Source organism: Salvelinus fontinalis, chromosome 3, assembly GCF_029448725.1.
Source record: "Salvelinus fontinalis isolate EN_2023a chromosome 3, ASM2944872v1, whole genome shotgun sequence".
Taxonomy (NCBI): Eukaryota; Metazoa; Chordata; class Actinopteri; order Salmoniformes; family Salmonidae; genus Salvelinus; species Salvelinus fontinalis.
In genome coordinates, this window is record NC_074667.1 from 28,407,743 (window position 1) to 28,424,750 (window position 17,008).

Here is a 17,008-nt window from a genome sequence, read left to right on the forward strand (position 1 = left end):
TAGAGCTTATTAATGTTTCCCATGTTCTCTTTAAAACCAAAGCCAAACACCCTCACAGAGGAAGTGTCCTGTGGTGGTCTGTCACTGGTACCAGTCCTGATTGAAAAACAACCCCAGTCACTCACATAGTCCCCCCCCTGCTGTCCCGACTCCGGTCCGGTTCCACCCCCAGCAGTGACAATCACAGGACAGTGACAGAGCGGACTGAGCCGGTTCTGTGTTCTGCTGACAAAAGGGACACATGGAGACTGAGAGTTCCAGAACCTCTGCCCTCTCTGGGAACTGGGCCCAGGGTTCTCTGCAGGGTTCTAGCCTATGGACCTGCGGAGCGCTGGACCCACAAAAACTGGTTCTGTTTGCATTCTTCAATGTTCCAGAGCTGGCTGCTAGGCAGTAGCCGTGACAACGTGTAGATTGTGGTGTGATCAGAGCCTGCTGAGCAAGGAGGGAACAAGACAAACAGAGGGCCTTAACACTGTCAGTACACACATGGGGAGGCTGAGAACACACACCCACACACACACACATATTTTTCTCGCACTTCTCTATTTTCTCCCATCCTTTCTCACCGTCAATGAATAAATGGACATAAATTCCCAAAATGCATTCGCATATGTGTACGACTGTGAATGAATGGACATAAATTCCCAAAATGCATTCGCATTTGTGTACGACTGTGAATGAATGGACATGGGCATCTGTATATAACTATGAATAAGATTTGCTTGTGTGCACCAACAAAGATGCCTCTTTAATTTCATAGACAGCTTGTGTCACTGAACTTGTCTCAATCACAAGCTATCCCTTCACGGCTGAGAAGGAGCTTTACTGCGATACAGTGGGGATCTGTGGCCTTTCTAAACACAGATGGTGCATTTTAGACACTGGCTGCCTCTCAATGGTCAAAAACCGTTTCCCTCTCCTAATCTCCTTTCCTTAATCTGCACTGACGAGAACGAGCTGGACAGGTGAATGTACATTCACAGTTGGCACCCCACCATACTGCTTTCACCTGTCCTGTCCCATTAGACCATTCCCTTTTCAAAAGTCTGCACTGAAACCATGCTCTTCTTTCATTCCCTTGCTAATGTGAAAGCACTGATTAGATGAAAGCTTTATGGTGGATTCTCTACTCTGACCTATTGGAGAGCTAGGAGAAACCATCTCCATATTGTTGTCCACTCAAGTGCTTCCCAAGCTGTTTCTCACCAAGACTGGTTCCTAACTGGCTAGAACCTGTTCACTTGGTGTGTCACCAAAACACTCCAACCGTGTTATGTGGGTCACAGTTTCAATAAGTTGTGTCAACTGTGCCCTCCTCTTCCTGGCTTTCATTGCTGCGCTTTGTCACCTTAACCTACTTCAAGAGTCACTTCAGCCCCACCTCGCTTCATCTCGGATGCAGATCAGGTTTGAAAACCTTGTCTGATGAGAAAAGTAAGCAGTCTGAGAGAGCGATAAGGCCTCTCATTTTAATGAACCTTCCCATTATGCAGCCTCAGACACTCAATGGTGGCTTGGTAGACAGAGGAGAATTTCATGCGCAGCAAAAAACGGAACGTCTGGCCCGAACAAACAAGAGACCAGACCAGAAAAGGCCCCTCGTCCGTCGTCATGGGAACCACAGGGGAACTGAAGGGTTTGGGAAAGGGCCGGTTGTTTTGGTCGCCTAGTGCCCCCTTTTTCCCTCATTCTTCCCTCTCTCCTCTCGTCTCCCTCTCTTGGTTCTGTTTGGTGACTGCGAGGGGGACTTCAATGTGACGGTAGCTTGGCAACTCCCCCGGCGGTTGGACATTGATATGCAGTGAGGGGACTGGGACTGGGGAGAGGGCTGAGGAACAATGCTCTCCTTATGAGAGTCCCCCCCCCTCTCAGGCCCAGGCAGAACTAAGTGGGAGGACAAATATTTCAGCTCAGGGAGCCGAGACGCAACACATAAGACAGGGTCGACCAGCCGAAGGATCCTCACCGTCAATGTCCTCTGTGCTGTTAGTGTGTGTGTGAGAGGGATGATGGATGTGTATATGTGTCTGTGACAGAGAATGTGTGTGTGTACTTGTGTGTGTATGCGTCCGTGTGTGTGCATGTATGTGCGTGCATGTGTGGTTGTGTGTGTGTGTGGGCAGACGTGGTGGTCTCTTTAAATTGACAGTGACTTGTTCATGCTCTGATAGATGCATGCTTCCCTCAGCCATGATTTATTTGCCAGTAAAAACAAGACCACAGACACTGTCTCACTATTTATTGAGCACAGAATAAAAAACATACAAAACACCCGCTACGAAATACTACCTCAGATAAACTATGTTAGATTCAAATCAGACATAATTGCAGTAAATTCACAATATAAGAGAATATATACTAACTCCAAAGAAAAACAATGGATTTATTGATATTTTTTTACTACATTCATATGATTTGACTGATCTCTTTTTGAGGAGTGAAAGTTTTCCAGATTGTACACATATGTAAACTGAAATACACTGAAACATGTACACTAAAATATTGTTCATTGGGTCCTGCAATCTGAGCAGGTCGAAATTCCAGTATTGTGTCACATGACAGCAAACCACAATAGATATCAGCATTGTATCAGTCAGATTGTACTCTACACAGATTCACCATTTTGATAGGGATTGGTTAGGTTCTATCTCGACATACAGTATATCAATATATTGACACAGGAGCCATTGTGTAGACTAGCGGTTACACTAATCGCTTTTAATAATAATAATAATAGTGTTTATCTGTAGAATAGACGTGGTGTAAAATCTGGGCACGGTGTCAACAAAGCGTCTCATGAGTAGGAGTGCTGATAAAGGATCTGTCTATATAATAATATTCAAGTTTGATCCAAAAGGCAAAACTGATCCTAGATCAGCATTCCTAGACTGAGACGCTTGGTGGATACGGGCCCTGAGCAATGTTCGTAGCTCTGCAGAAGATGCTCAGCAGCATTGTTTTTGACGGGCAAAATGATGAGAAAACCCTGAGCAACACAACAAACAATACTGGAACAATTCTTAACACACCAGACCGTTGATTTGCACCCACTGTCACATTGCTCTGGAGAGATCCTAGACGACTACACTGTACTGGTTGTTAGTTACTTAGCTAATGACAAGGTCAATGAATATTTACACCACATGTAAACAGTCTGTCACCAGCAGTAGTGGGTGTTATGACTGGCGTTTGACGGGTACCATTCTACCACATTCCTTCCCTTGTCGATCACTGTGAGATGGGGTGCAGGGGGTTAGAAGTAGGTTAGAGAGGGAACATGTACCCCACAGACACAGTCAGAGGATCCCTCAAAGGCTCTTTCTGTTGTTAATCTCCACTAATAAAGACTCAGGAAGTAAAAAAAAAAATACACCAAGAATCCAGACCATTATTCACAGCTAAGATAATTGTTTCCTTTTTTTTGTAAGGATAATGGAACTTCTTTGTTGGTGTTCTTTTTATTATAAGAGAGTATAGAAATGAGTAAAAAAAAAGTTGAGAAAAGTTTATGGCAGTTGATTCAGCTCTCTTCTAGCTTTCAGCTCCACCACTACAATTGATATGTTGTCTCGTGTCATAATGGTTAAGTTATCTTCATAACTTATCTCACGGCTGGGAGGGATTGAAGACAACCAAAGCCCATCAAGTAGTCATAAGCACAAATTATCTCAAAAACAATGACCTTAAACTCATAAAAAGTGGGCTTTAAGCAGGAAGTCGCCCCCTATGCATGATGATGTCAACAGTGCCGACCTTTCTTCTCAATAGTCTTCTTGGTAAAATAAAGGTCAAATAAGTCACTCTCTAAAGACCCAGCATCATAGAGATCCTTTATCTTCATTCAGTTCAATGCCCAGCACAGCCACCGTGGGCCGAGAGAGGTTGGGGTAAGAGAGCTGGAGGTCTGGAGGTCTAAGGGTAGCTTGGTCACTTTGTGCTCCAATGAAGTGACTCCTGGCTAGTCAGGGAGAGGACCTCAGCAGGGTGTTCCAATGACAATGAGAGAGGAGCTGTCTTTGGCCTTGTCATAGAAGATGGCTGGTGTGGTCCCAGACACAATCGTCAGCTTCTCCTCCTTGGTGGAGGACGGAGAGAGTGATGACGGAGAGGAGAGGGAGGTGGAGGCCGCTGTGGCGGTAGTCGAGGAAGACAATGATGAAGAGGCTCCGTCTGGTAGACACTCCTCACAGCAGCAACAACAACAGTCCATGAAGGCCTGGCCCAGTGAACGACACAGACACAGGAACAACACCGGTGTCACCGAGCAACGGACAAACAACAGGAACTGGCCAATCAGAGCCAGCAGGGCCTCAGTTGTCGTGGAGACGGGGTTGGCGATGTAGGCCAGGGCGATATTACAGACATTCTCGGGGAGGTTGCACACGGCGTAAACGATGGCCAAAGCCACGACCGTAGAACTCAACCTACGCTCTCTCTTCAGCTGCTGCTGCTTCTTAGGAGCGGAGGAGGATGACGATGATGAGGAGATGGAGGAGGAGGAAGGGGGTACTCTCTTTCCTCCTACTACTGTGGTTGTCCCCTGTTTCCTCCGTGCCTCTTCAGCGACAACGTGTCTCGTCACCAGCTGACAGGCGAGGGTGAAGAGGAGCGGCAGACAGAAGTAGCAGCCGAAGCACCACCACATGCGGGCCTCGTGGTAGGTCAGCACCAGCGAGTAGACCGACTCAGGAAGGCTGAGGGAGGGCCTCCGGATACACAGGTCCACCACGAAGCCCCCTGGCTGGACGGAGACCTCCTGGGTGAGCTGCCACAGCAGCAGCTCTGGAGCAGCCAGGACCATGGAGCCGATCCAGACCACAGACAGCTTGGCCAGGATGGACTGGCAGGGCTCCACCCGCGGGGCCTGGGGCTGTGGGCTGGTCGCTGCGTGGAACCGGTCGATGGTCAATGCACACAGGCTGAACGTGGCTACTCCCAGGGAGGTCACCTGGAAGGAGAGGGGTAGGAGAAGGACAGAGGGAGAAGTAAGGAAGAAGATGGCGGAGAGATGTAGAGAGGGAAGCGAAACAGGCAGAGAAAGTGAAGATGGGAGAGAGGGGTGAGGGCAAAGAAGGAGAGGAGAGAAGAGGACAGTGGAAAGGAGAGGGAGAGTGAATGGGATAGATGGAGTGACACTGGTTTCAATACAAGATGTTCATTTGGCAGGTCTTGATGCCGATTCTGAGGCTTCTCGAACTCGCCAAAGAAAAAACTGGGGGAAGCACTACCGCCTCGAATAGATGCCCCAGGAATATGCAAATGTCCTAAGCTTGGTTAAAAAGAGCATATAGACTAACATTAGAGCGTCCTGTCTGACCCAGATCCCCCCTCCTCGATAGAGCTCCTAACAACCTAAATTAGTTAAGCACACCCTGCCAAACTATTAACGTGGGGCACTTGTTAGCATAACAATGGGCTAACTACCATAACACAGAGGGGTCTGGCAGACTGGGGCGGTCTGAAGACAGCTATATACACGGGCAGTGGTGCACATAGTGTAATTACAACTATAAAACACACACATTATAGTGATTTAGTATAGTTTGTGTTTGAAATATATAAATACCCAGACAAGTAGAACAGCCAGAACTGGGCTAGCACCATCAAACCTGCAAGTGGACTATTTCAGCCCTGATGGCAGATGCCCCATTGCACTAACACAGGGAGTATTCCTACTCATAAATATGTGAATAGTAGCCTATCACCCATATATATAAATAAAAAGATAAGACATTTTACAATAAGAGTTCTTTGTATCTCTTCATGGACTCTTTATTTATATATGTGCTACCTATCACGTCGTCCCTATATGTGTACCGAGGTATAATCATTTGTATTTATACAAAAGTATGAAAACTTGTGTGTATGACTGGCCTAGCCCTACTGTTCAATAATGGGAGAACGAGGAGAGCTAGATCCTATGCAGAAATAACGGGCACCTGCGCATGACGCAACAGGTGCATCTCTTTGCGCTTGTGAACGCACACGGCCGAAAGGTCCTCACGTACGTGGACGTTCAATGTGAACTTTTTACCTCCATGTAAGGCACAATCCGACACGACAGGTCGCCTAGCAACCGTCTCTTGGTGAGCTCGTTGAAGACGACCACCGGCATGCAGAAAAAGAGCACGAGGAAGTCCCAGAACGCAAGGCTGGCCAGGATGCAGTTCCACGCGCTCTTCAGGTAATAGTTGTGCCAAACGATACACATGAGCGCGAGGTTACCGACGATGCCCATGGAGAATAGGATGAGGGCCAGCAGCATCACTGCGTAAGCCCGGTAGGAGCTGTCAGTTACCGGGTAGAGTGGGTTGTGGAGCAGCACCGACCCCTTGAAATCTCTGTCTGGAGTGCTGTTGGCCAGGTGTGCATTCTTGGGCGTGGTAAAGTAGCCGTCCGGGTCATACGGTCTGGGATGTCGGTAGCTGTGGGGAGACTGCTGGTCCCGTTTTCTCGAGCTCCCATCATTGGCGCCCCTGGGGATTCTCTTTGGGTTTGCGTCTGGTTCCTGCAACAGAGATTCGATATATCCTCCTCCAATCTGATTCTGATTCACCGCAGTGTCTGACTCTCCGTTCCCCGTGGTTAATACACGTGCTGACCCGTCCCTGTCCTGGGTCCTCAGCGCCGTGTAACCAGAGCCGACATGTCGGGGCTCCGCAGCCCTCAGGAAAAGTATGAACAAAGCAAAAAGCGGAGTCATTTTACCTTGATAGAACGCTCAGAGCAAAGTACGTAAATATTCTGAAAGTGTTGAGTTTGTTCATAAGGGATAACTCAATAAAAGCCTAAATGTATTCACAAATAGTTTCAGAACCGTATCCAAAAATCCGTCCACCGGCTGGTCCTGATGTAGAAGTTTTGAGCGTCTGTCTGGCTCCAACAAGGGTGGCCGTTATTCACTCATGCCCTGCACATTCAAGAGACAACATCCGCCCTCTGGTGGCCTAGATGGGCGAGACAAGGACCTCAAGCCCTGTATTCAGAGCAAAAGCCTAGTTCAGTTCAATCAAAGCAAGGCAATTAATATTGGCCATGTTTCCCACAAAAGTGGCAAAAAAAAAGTCCCACAATAGGGGAGACTGGGGCACCAGGTAACACTTTCAGTCCTTTTCTTATTCATGAAAAGATGATTTGAGTTAGATTAATACTATTTATTATAACATACAGTGCCTTCAGAAAGTATTCACGCCCTTGACCTTTTTGAAAAGCTGAAATGTCTTGAGTCAATAAGTATTCCAGCCTTTTGTTATGGCACGCCTAAATAAGTTCAGGAGTAAAAATGTGCTTAAAACGTCACATCATACTTGCGGGGTGGCAGTTAGCCAGCTGGTTAAGAGCTTGGGGTCAGTAACAATAAGGTCGCTGTTTTGAATCGCCGAGCTGACTAGGTGAAAAATCTGCCAATGTGCCCTTGAGCAGCAAGGCACTTAACCCTAGTTGCTCTGGATAAGTGTGTCTGCTAAGTGACAAAAAAATATAAGTTACATAGCCCCACTCTGTGCAATAATAGTGTTTAACATTATTTTTTAAATGACTACATTATCGCTGTACCCCCCACACACAATTATTTGTATTTATTTATTTAACCAGGAAGGGCTCAATTGAGATTTAAAATCTATTTTTCAAGAGCGTCCTGGTCAAGATAGGCAGCACCAAGTCATTACAAAAATGACAAACAAACAACATGAAAAACTACAAGTAATCTAGTAAAAACCACAGAATTCACAAGAGTATAACAACAATTAAAAAACAGCAAATTAAAAACATTGACAGGTCAGGGAATCAGTCTCAAGATCACTTATCAGTGATTTAAAAACACCAATCGTGACAAGTTGCTGTTTTCCAGTTGCTTTTTAATGTAGGAAATTATAATGTAAAAACACTTTTAAAGCCGCAAAGGATAAGATGATCCAACTTTCCAAACAAATAATGTTTGGCTAGCCACAGTATTCAACTAGCCATTTAGCTTTCTAGCACGTTGACTCATTTATTTGTAAACAATTAACAAGCTATTAAGCTACCACGTGTTCTCGTCAAACTGTGAACACAGTAGCTAGTGAGCAACAAGATATGCCAAATAACAGTCTAAAAAAAAACACTTCTTGAGGACAAATAAATCACATTTGACCGTTCAGACGTAAGTCACATGGCCGGGAATCAGATTTGTATCAGACTTGGAATGTGGCTTAAAATATCAGATTTGATGTGCTTTTTGGCTGTTCATCAAAGTAGACTTTAATGACATATGCAATTTAGCAGACACATTTATCCAAAGCGAACTGTGTACATGGTAGTGGAAACAGATCATAGAGACATGATTACTATTTTGATATCATGGATGGTCAGTCCTTGCATCTATAGCGCTGTCTATGAATTTGAGAGTGGTTACATTTCTCCATCCCTCAGATTTTTACCAAAAGAGCAGGGAGGTATTGTTTCTACTGCTGATTGTCATTTTAAGAAGTTAAGATGCAGATTAAGTACACACCGAAATATGTTACAGATACTATAAAAATGTCCCGTCACTCAGACAGTTAGTGAATACACAGGATCCAGCACAGCAAACAATCAATCGTATTTTACAAAAGCCCTTTTTATATAAAAAATAATAACCACAGTGGTTATAGCGGGTGCAACAGTTCAACACCTCAGGAGCAAATGTGAGTTGGCTTTTCATAGCTGAGCATTCATTCATAGGTTGAGAGAGAGAGTCGAAACAGCAGGACCGGGACAAGGTTGAAACGGGTATAAAAAAAAATATTGGTGTAAAAACAATTCCACCCCGATTCCTTTTATGGATGGGTTAATCTTTGAATTTGCTGTTGAATGGCCTGCTCCTTCTCCATTTTCGGAACACCAGCCCGCTCCCCCAAAGTGATCTTTTATGGTCTTCGCAGATCTCACTCTCCGTCAGGTCCATCTGTGGTGTATAGGGGCAGGCCTCAGATGTATACGGATGGTTGTGAGCACAATCTAGCTGGGCACTGAGCTCTTTAGTCATGGTCTCGGTGGACCTCTTCTCCACCGCAGCACAAGAACACTGGCACCCAGGGGTCAGTTTGGCATGCTGTACTAACCGTTCTTTCCTGTTGGTAGAACAGAAATTAAGGCAACTATTAGGCTATAGATATATTAAAGAATCACTGCATATACTTGAAATTAACAATAGCCTTAGAAATAACATGGATTACACATATCTCCTCTGCCTCCTGCAGTCTCCTCCAGGATTTAAACAGTTTCAGGGATGAAGATGTCATCCTGAAAACAAAAAAACGTTTTGTTAAGACATCTGAACCCAAATATATCAGTTGGCATTAACAAGCTACCTGTCTTGTAGGCTTTGTCAACACACACACACACACACACACACACACACACACACACACACACACACACACACACACACACACACACACACACACACACACACACACACACACACAAAATGCATTACAGTACTTGACTATCTGAGGTGGAAAGTAGCTACAGTAACTAATGTAAACTCACCCCATTCCGTACAAATGTGCGTAACCGCGACATTCAAAAGAGGTTGCAATGAAAAATGAATGGGACTGTAGTGACTGTTGGCATCAATCTGGGGTGTGAACTACGTTTCGATTCAGCGTTGATTGACATGGTAATGGGCTAAGAGTATTTGAGAAAAGAGGAAAAAACTGACCCCTCCGACGCTGTACGCTACATCGTGATGTGTCACTATGTTACATACAGCGCGCATTTCCAACTCATTTTGTGCCATACAGCCTCTTTCCACCAGGGGTAGCCCTTCTCTCACAGATTAAAATCATGCTTAACCACATACACTTGTAAGAAAACTTCATTATTCATGAATTTGTCTAAATTAATATAATTATTGCTAATATTAAAGTAATATTTCATGACTAGGGTGCCAATTGCATTTTTTTGCGCGTCATTACTGCGAGCCATCATGACATTTAAAAGCCGGAACAGCTGCAGTTCACTTGTGAGGCTAAAGGTAGCGCAGCCCTAAACCCCTCTTCAAATTCGACACAAACCTTCAAACAGGTATGTGATGAGACATTACATAAACTCTTTGTTTTATTTACATTTTAAAGTTGATTAGTTGGACAAATCGGGTGAAAAAACCTGTTTTCTTCACACAACATATTTCCCCCTTTCAAGATCACTTCGTAGCCTTCGCTCCCCACCCGCCATTTTTAAAAAGACCTGACGCAGCTCATTGCCTTGTTGAATTAATGTAAACTCACTCACTTTTGTACATCGCCTTGGTCCGTACAATTTACCTTATTTTTGCGCTCAAAAAACGTAATACTTCCAGATCAACTGTAATATCAAAACCAATGTAAAGCACAATGTCTCCCCTTTCCAACAAAATTAATGAGGCTACTAAGGCTTCATTGCGAAGTCTACCTCCGCAAATTGCTGTCTGTAGATCCTGCAAGCTCGAGCTGGCGCTTCCTTCCTCTTCAGGACACGGAGCCACTTCTTCAAAAGTTTTGGGTCCTTGGATTAACGGTACTCCTCTTCGTCTGAGGAGGAGTAGGAAATATCGGACCAATGTGCAGCGTTGTAAGTGTCCATAATTAGATTTATAATGAATCAAATGAACACAGAACAAAATAACAAAAACACAAACAAACAACCGAAACAGTTCTGTATGGTGAAACACAGACACAGAAATGAACTACCCACCACCCATAGTGGGAAAACAGGTTACCTAAGTATAATTCTCAATCAGAGAACGATCGACACCTGACTCTGATTGAGAACCATACTAGGCCAAACACATAGAAATATAATACACAGAACAAAACATAGAATAACAACATAGAATGCCCACCCCAACTCACACCCTGACCAAACTAAAATAAAGACATAAAAAAGGAACTAAGGTCAGAACGTGACAGTACCCCCCCCCCCCCCCCCACCCCCCCAAAAGTTGCGGACTCCGGCCGCAAAACCTGAACCTATAGGGGAGGGTCTGGGTGGGCATTTCACCGCGGTGGTGGCTCTGGTGCGGGACGTGGACCCCACTCCACCATAGTCTTGGCCCACTTATATGGCGCCTTTGGAGCGGCGACCCTCGCCACCGACCCCGGATTGGGGACCCTAGCAGCGGGCCCCGAATAGACGGGAGACTCTGGCAGCGCCGGAGTGAAGGGCGACTCCGGCAGCTCCGGAGTGAAGGGCGACCCCAGCAGCTCCTGACTGACTGACGGGCGGCTCCGGCAGCTCCTGACTGACGGGCGGCTCTGGCAGCTCAGGACAGACGGGCGGACCTAGAGGGAGGCGACGGAGAGACAGCCTGGTGCGTGGGGCTGCCACAGGACCCACCAGGCTGGGAAGACCTACAGGAGGCCTGGTGCGTAGAGGGGCACCGGAAGGACCGGGCTGTGCGGGAGCACTGGAGCTCTGGTGCATACCATTCGCACCTCTCCCTAAGTAAGTCATCCAACTCCTCCAGGCTGGATGACCACTTTAGCCCGGACCCTCCAGAGTGCAGGCACAGGTTGAACCGAGCTGTGGGTGAGCACTGGAGATCTGGTGCATACCATTCGCACCTCTCCCTAAGTAATTGTAAAACAAAAACATACGTTCCCAGAACTTCCAAGAAACCAAATATGCTAGCTGGGTATTCTCCATCTTTGTAATGACTAAACTCTCAATGTGTCTCAAGCTGTTGTTGTTAATGTTAAAACATCAAACCTGGAGGGGTTGAAGATGTTGGTATCATAACTTAAGACAATGTCTAGGATTTCCCCCTTTTACATTAAAGATTACTAAAGTAGCTCATATAGTCCCAATATACGAGGCAGCTTTTCCATCTGGGAAGTACTGATAATTGTAGTTTCGATAGGGTTCAAGAACAATAATAAACGCTCAAAGTAACACTAAGTATTAGTTTAATTTAATTTAATAAATAGTAAGTCTATCTCCTGTTTCCATAGCATTATGCAGCTTGATGTACAAGTACACCCACAGGACAGGACGCTGGTCTGTGGCAGGGAAATTAATCAATACTTGTTTATAATGGTTTCCTAATGTGTATCATATTGAATTGTATGCATTTGAAGGCAGATGTGGACCCTGTCACCTCTCATGTAATTACACAATATGACCACACAGAGACAGTGTAAGATTCTCTCTCGCTCTCTCAACTAAGGTTGCTTGCCACCTGCTAAGGTATGACAGAGAAAGTCATGAGTTGTGTTTGAATACTCATACTAACCGTACTATTTGTGACGTAAATTGAGTATGTAGTATGCTTATTGGACAAGCAGTGGACATTACTTCCGTGCTTTTAGGCCCCATAATACGATTATTCAGAAAATGGCCGTGGATTTGATTTGAGGAAAATAGTGGAAAATATGCAGCCGAAGTCCGACGAGAGCGGATACAAATGTATTGCTTTAACCAATTATAAAATAACAATTATAAAATAAAGTAATGACTTTTCAAATGAGTTATGTTACACGCTATGTTGGCTGACAATTTGTTAGCTACGCTATCCTTACGAACCGCATAACATATCATTATAGCAGTATGTACTGGTATGTTAGCTAGCTATCTAATGTTATTTAGCTACTAATACATTGAACTTGCCTAATTATCTACCCAACATTTATTGACTTGATTATTCACATCATTCTTAGCTAAGTGGTACAGTCGTTATGCGTTCTCAATGGACATTGTTAATGAAGTCGTAAAATGCCTAGCTAGTAATTTGTTATGCTACCAAGCTAGTGGTTGCATAGCAACAGCATCAACTTCCGGTAGACAGGCGAAGCGCTAGTACGCTCAACTGAAAGGATACCTTTCGTTTACAGTATACAAAAAGGAACTAATAGTATATAGTATGTGGTATATACTCATTAAGTATGTAGTATACAGTATGTTAGTATGGGTATTCGAACACACCTATGGTCTTGACTGACATACAATTGATAGTTTTATTCCTGTTACAGCAGATGCCTTCCAAACGTCCAATATTTTCTGTATGCAATCATTTCATGGAGAAATATAGCCACCATCATCACCTTTATTATGAAAGGGACCTTATTGTAGTTATTTTAGTTATCACTGTTCTGGCCACTGTTTAATTAACAATGAATCATCAAACAGTAGAGAGGAAGGCAGCAGCATCCCTCAGGAGGCAGATGAAAAACAGATCCTGATAACCCCGAGAGATGACGCACATCTATTTCTATGGGCACAAGCACTGTTCATGACACCAACTGTTCACACCCCTCTTGATGGCAGAGAGAATTTTGCAGGTTTAAAGTTGATTTCCTGCAATTCTACACATTTTGTGATGGGTTCAAAGAAACTGAAGCAGTTTTAAAGAAAATGTCCTTGTAATTGCATACATTTTGCCATTTGTAATGTGTATTCATGTGATATTTGAGTGACAAAAAAATTACAACAATATCTATGGGCTAAAAAACCCAAATAAAAAAACTTGAGTTGATATGGGCTAGTTGCTTTAAATATAAAACCTAGGAGGCTCGTAGACCTTACCCTCTTCAATAGACATACATGGTAATTATGACCACTTCCGGGGGCCGTCCTCCAACCAATCAATGTTTTTGCAATGGGAACTGACATGTTGTCCATCCAATCATAGGATTAGGATCATGCTAACAACAATGTAGTTGATTTTTGTTGAAGAACCCCTTTGTTGCCGCATCGATCATGTAATGGATGAATGGATGAACGTCTGTGTATTTAAACTGCGCAACACAACGAGAAGTTAAGAAGAAACAGTGTCACAAGCAGCTTATTGGCAAGAGTTGGCTTTTACTTAGGGCACAACGAGAAGGAAAGTTCAGCTAACAGAGGCAGCTACAAGGAGCTTACAGAGGTATTTACACATTACGATGCTTTACTTGCTGAGCATATGGAAGTTTGTACTGTCTTCTCTGGGATGTCGAAATCAATTCATCGCATCATCCATTAAAAGTGAGATTAAAAAGAGGGGAGTGACGTAGCGCATTTGTTCACGCCTGCTCAAGTAGGCTTTCCACTTTCCTCCGGGTTTTATTTAGCAAAGGTAATAACAGATCATCACTCCCGACAGACACAAGCAAAACCTATTTACATAAATGTTGCAGAAGCCTAGGCACACCAAAACATTAGAGATCTGACACGCTGTATGGAATGAAAACAAGACGATTTTTCAGTCTGATCAACTGTAGGCTACTAATAATAGAGCCCAACAGTGGAGGTGTCACAATACCCATAAAACCTAGCGATGTAACAGGGAAATGGTTTGTGGCATGATGTTGTGATAACCATGTAAATCTCTCAGACAAGGTGACTTATCAATATATTCGGCTATATTTACTCTCAGATTAGAAAATCCTAATTGGCATCAAAGCTCCTACACGTCATCTCTACCTTTGCTAATATGTATTGTGTCAATTTAAAACTTGCACAAGACAGTTCAAAGAATCGTCAATTTAAAGAAATGTAGCCAATGTATACATTACAAAATGTAGATAACATTAGATAGTTAGTCCAGAGATTATTTTCTTTGCCTCATTTCGGCAGTTTTGTCCAGATCGTCATGGCATTTGTAGTTCTTTATGATAGCTACATTAGCAGCTAATTAGCTTTTTATTTTGGGGGGGTAAATACAGGCAAATATATTGATAGAAGTCACCTTGTCCTGGGGAGATTTACACGGTTATCAAAACGTCATGACAGAGTAAGCCTACACGGAACACAAAAATATGGAACCATTTCCTTGTTTGACCGCTAGGTTTTATGGGTATTATGTCATACTGTAGTACTCTATAGCAGCTGCATACAGCCTATGTGCTCTGTCCATCTGGTCAGGGTAAACAAATTGGTAACATTATGCATTTAGTCCATTTGTTTGTCAGGAGAACATTTTAATGTGATCAAATTTGGTTTATATGCAAACTTGGGCTGGCTAGACATTTTCAATCCAAAATTATTCACTTGAATTAATCAATCAACATAATAGTGATGACATAGATACATTTTTAATTAGGCCTGCAGTTGCATAGGCCTGTGCTATGCAAAGATGCATAAATCAAGCTCAGCCCTGTGAGTTCTATTGTCTATCTGTTGTTGTCTCTGTGTCTGGGTAGAGGAAATCCCCCTGTTAGTCTAGTCTAAATATAATTCATATAAACAAGTATGGTTGCTGTAGTTTGACAGGGTTTTCATCCTCCCCAGGGCTTGTCGACCAAACCTTGTTTACCAAACCATTGGTGGCGCTGCTGTAATGGAATGTACATTCAGAAAGTATTCTCATCCCTTGACTTTTCCCACATTTTGTTATATTACAGCCTTATTTTTTTAAATATTTAATTTCACCTTTATTTAACCAGGTAGGCTAGTTGAGAACAAGTTCTCATTTGCAACTGCGACCTGGCCAAGATAAAGCATAGCAGTGTGAACAGACAACAACACAGAGTTACACATGGAGTAAACAATAAACAAGTCAATAACATGGTAGAAAAAAGAGAATCTATATACAATGTGTGCAAAAGGCATGAGGTAGGCAATAAATCGAATAATTACAATTTAGCAGATTAACACTGGAGTGATAAATCATCAGATGATCATGTGCAAGAAGAGACTGGTGTGTGAAGAGACTGGTGTGCAAAGAGCAGAAAAGTAAATAAATAAAAGCAGTATGGGGGTGAGGTAGGTAAATTGGGTGGGTAGTTTACAGATGGACTATGTACAGCTGCAGCGATCGGTTAGCTGCTCGGATAGCAGATTTTTAAAGTTGTTGAGGGAGATAAAAGTCTCCAACTTCAGAGATTTTTGCAATTCGTTCCAGTCGCAGGCAGCAGAGAACTGGAAGGAAAGGCGTCCAAATGAGGTTTTGGCTTTAGGGATGATCAGTGAGATACACCTGCTGGAGCGCGTGCTACGGGTGGGTGTAGCCATCGTGACCAGTGAACTGAGATAAGGCGGCACTTTACCTAGCATAGCCTTGTAGATGACCTGGAGCTAGTGGGTCTGACGACGAACATGTAGCGAGGGCCAGCCGACTAGGGCATACAGGTCGCAGTGGTGGGTCGTATAAGGTGCTTTAGTAACAAAACGGATGGCACTGTGATAAACTGCATCCAGTTTGCTGAGTAGAGTATTGGAAGCTATTTTGTAGATGACATCGCCGAAGTCGAGGATCGGTAGGATAGTCAGTTTTACTAGGGTAAGTTTGGCGGCGTGAGTGAAGGAGGCTTTGTTGCGGAATAGAAAGCCGACTCTAGATTTGATTTTGGATTGGAGATGTTTGATATGAGTCTGGAAGGAGAGTTTGCAGTCTAGCCAGACACCTAGGTACTTATAGATGTCCACATATTCTAGGTCGGAACCGTCCAGGGTGGTGATGCTAGTCGGGCGTGCGGGTGCAGGCAGCGAACGGTTGAAAAGCATGCATTTGGTTTTACTAGCGTTTAAGAGCAGTTGGAGGCCACGGAAGGAGTGTTGTATGGCATTGAAGCTCGTTTGGAGGTTAGATAGCACAGTGTCCAGGGAAGGGCCGGAAGTATACAGAATGGTGTCGTCTGCGTAGAGGTGGATCAGGGAATAGCCCCCGCAGCAAGAGCAACATCATTGATGTATACAGAGAAAAGAGTCGGCCCGAGAATTGAACCCTGTGGTACCCCCATAGAGACTGCCAGAGGACCGGACAACATGCCCTCCGATTTGACACACTGAACTCTGTCTGCAAAGTAGTTGGTGAACCAGGCAAGGCAGTCATTAGAAAACCGAGGCTATTGAGTCTGCCGATAAGAATATGGTGATTGACAGAGTCGAAAGCCTTGGCCAGGTCGATGAAGACGGCTGCACAGTAATGTCTTTTATCGATGGCGGTTATGATATCGTTTAGTACCTTGAGCGTGGCTGAGGTGCACCCGTGACCGGCTCGGAAACCGGATTGCACAGCGGAGAAGGTACGGTGGGATTCGAGATGGTCAGTGATCTGTTTGTTGACTTGGCTTTCGAAGACCTTAGA

General features: G+C 44.2%; 1 protein-coding gene and 1 long non-coding RNA gene across 3 annotated transcripts; both read right to left on the bottom strand.

Annotated features, from left to right (window-relative positions):
* Positions 1 to 2,227: 2,227 nt before the first annotated feature.
* Positions 2,228 to 6,903, bottom strand: gpr37l1a (G protein-coupled receptor 37 like 1a). Of its 2 annotated transcripts, none has more exons than XM_055911847.1 (2): positions 6,302 to 6,903; positions 2,228 to 4,951 (listed from the first exon to the last, which is right to left on the bottom strand). In XM_055911847.1, exons 1-2 carry the CDS (start codon positions 6,704 to 6,706, stop codon positions 3,980 to 3,982), a joined length of 1,377 nt encoding a protein of 458 aa, XP_055767822.1. In that variant the 5' UTR covers positions 6,707 to 6,903; the 3' UTR covers positions 2,228 to 3,979. The 2 variants fall into 2 exon arrangements, with proteins under 2 accessions (XP_055767822.1, XP_055767821.1); XM_055911846.1 differs by having other exon boundaries at positions 6,038 to 6,903.
* Positions 6,904 to 7,787: 884 nt separating this feature from the next.
* LOC129834493 (uncharacterized) lies at positions 7,788 to 10,449 on the bottom strand. Its single transcript, XR_008756274.1, has 3 exons — positions 10,258 to 10,449; positions 9,198 to 9,264; positions 7,788 to 9,092 (listed from the first exon to the last, which is right to left on the bottom strand). It is a non-coding gene; the product is annotated as an uncharacterized LOC129834493 (long non-coding RNA).
* Positions 10,450 to 17,008: the final 6,559 nt, after the last annotated feature.

Bases quoted from the DNA above. Each gene is read 5' to 3' on its own strand.
- gpr37l1a (XM_055911846.1), bottom strand. From the start codon at position 6,706: ATGACTCCGCTTTTTGCTTTGTTCATACTTTTCCTGAGGGCTGCGGAG. The intron at 4,952-6,037 runs GTAAAAAGTTCA...CTCTCCTTCCAG, and splicing joins GGATTGTGCCTTACATGGAG to GTGACCTCCCTGGGAGTAGC.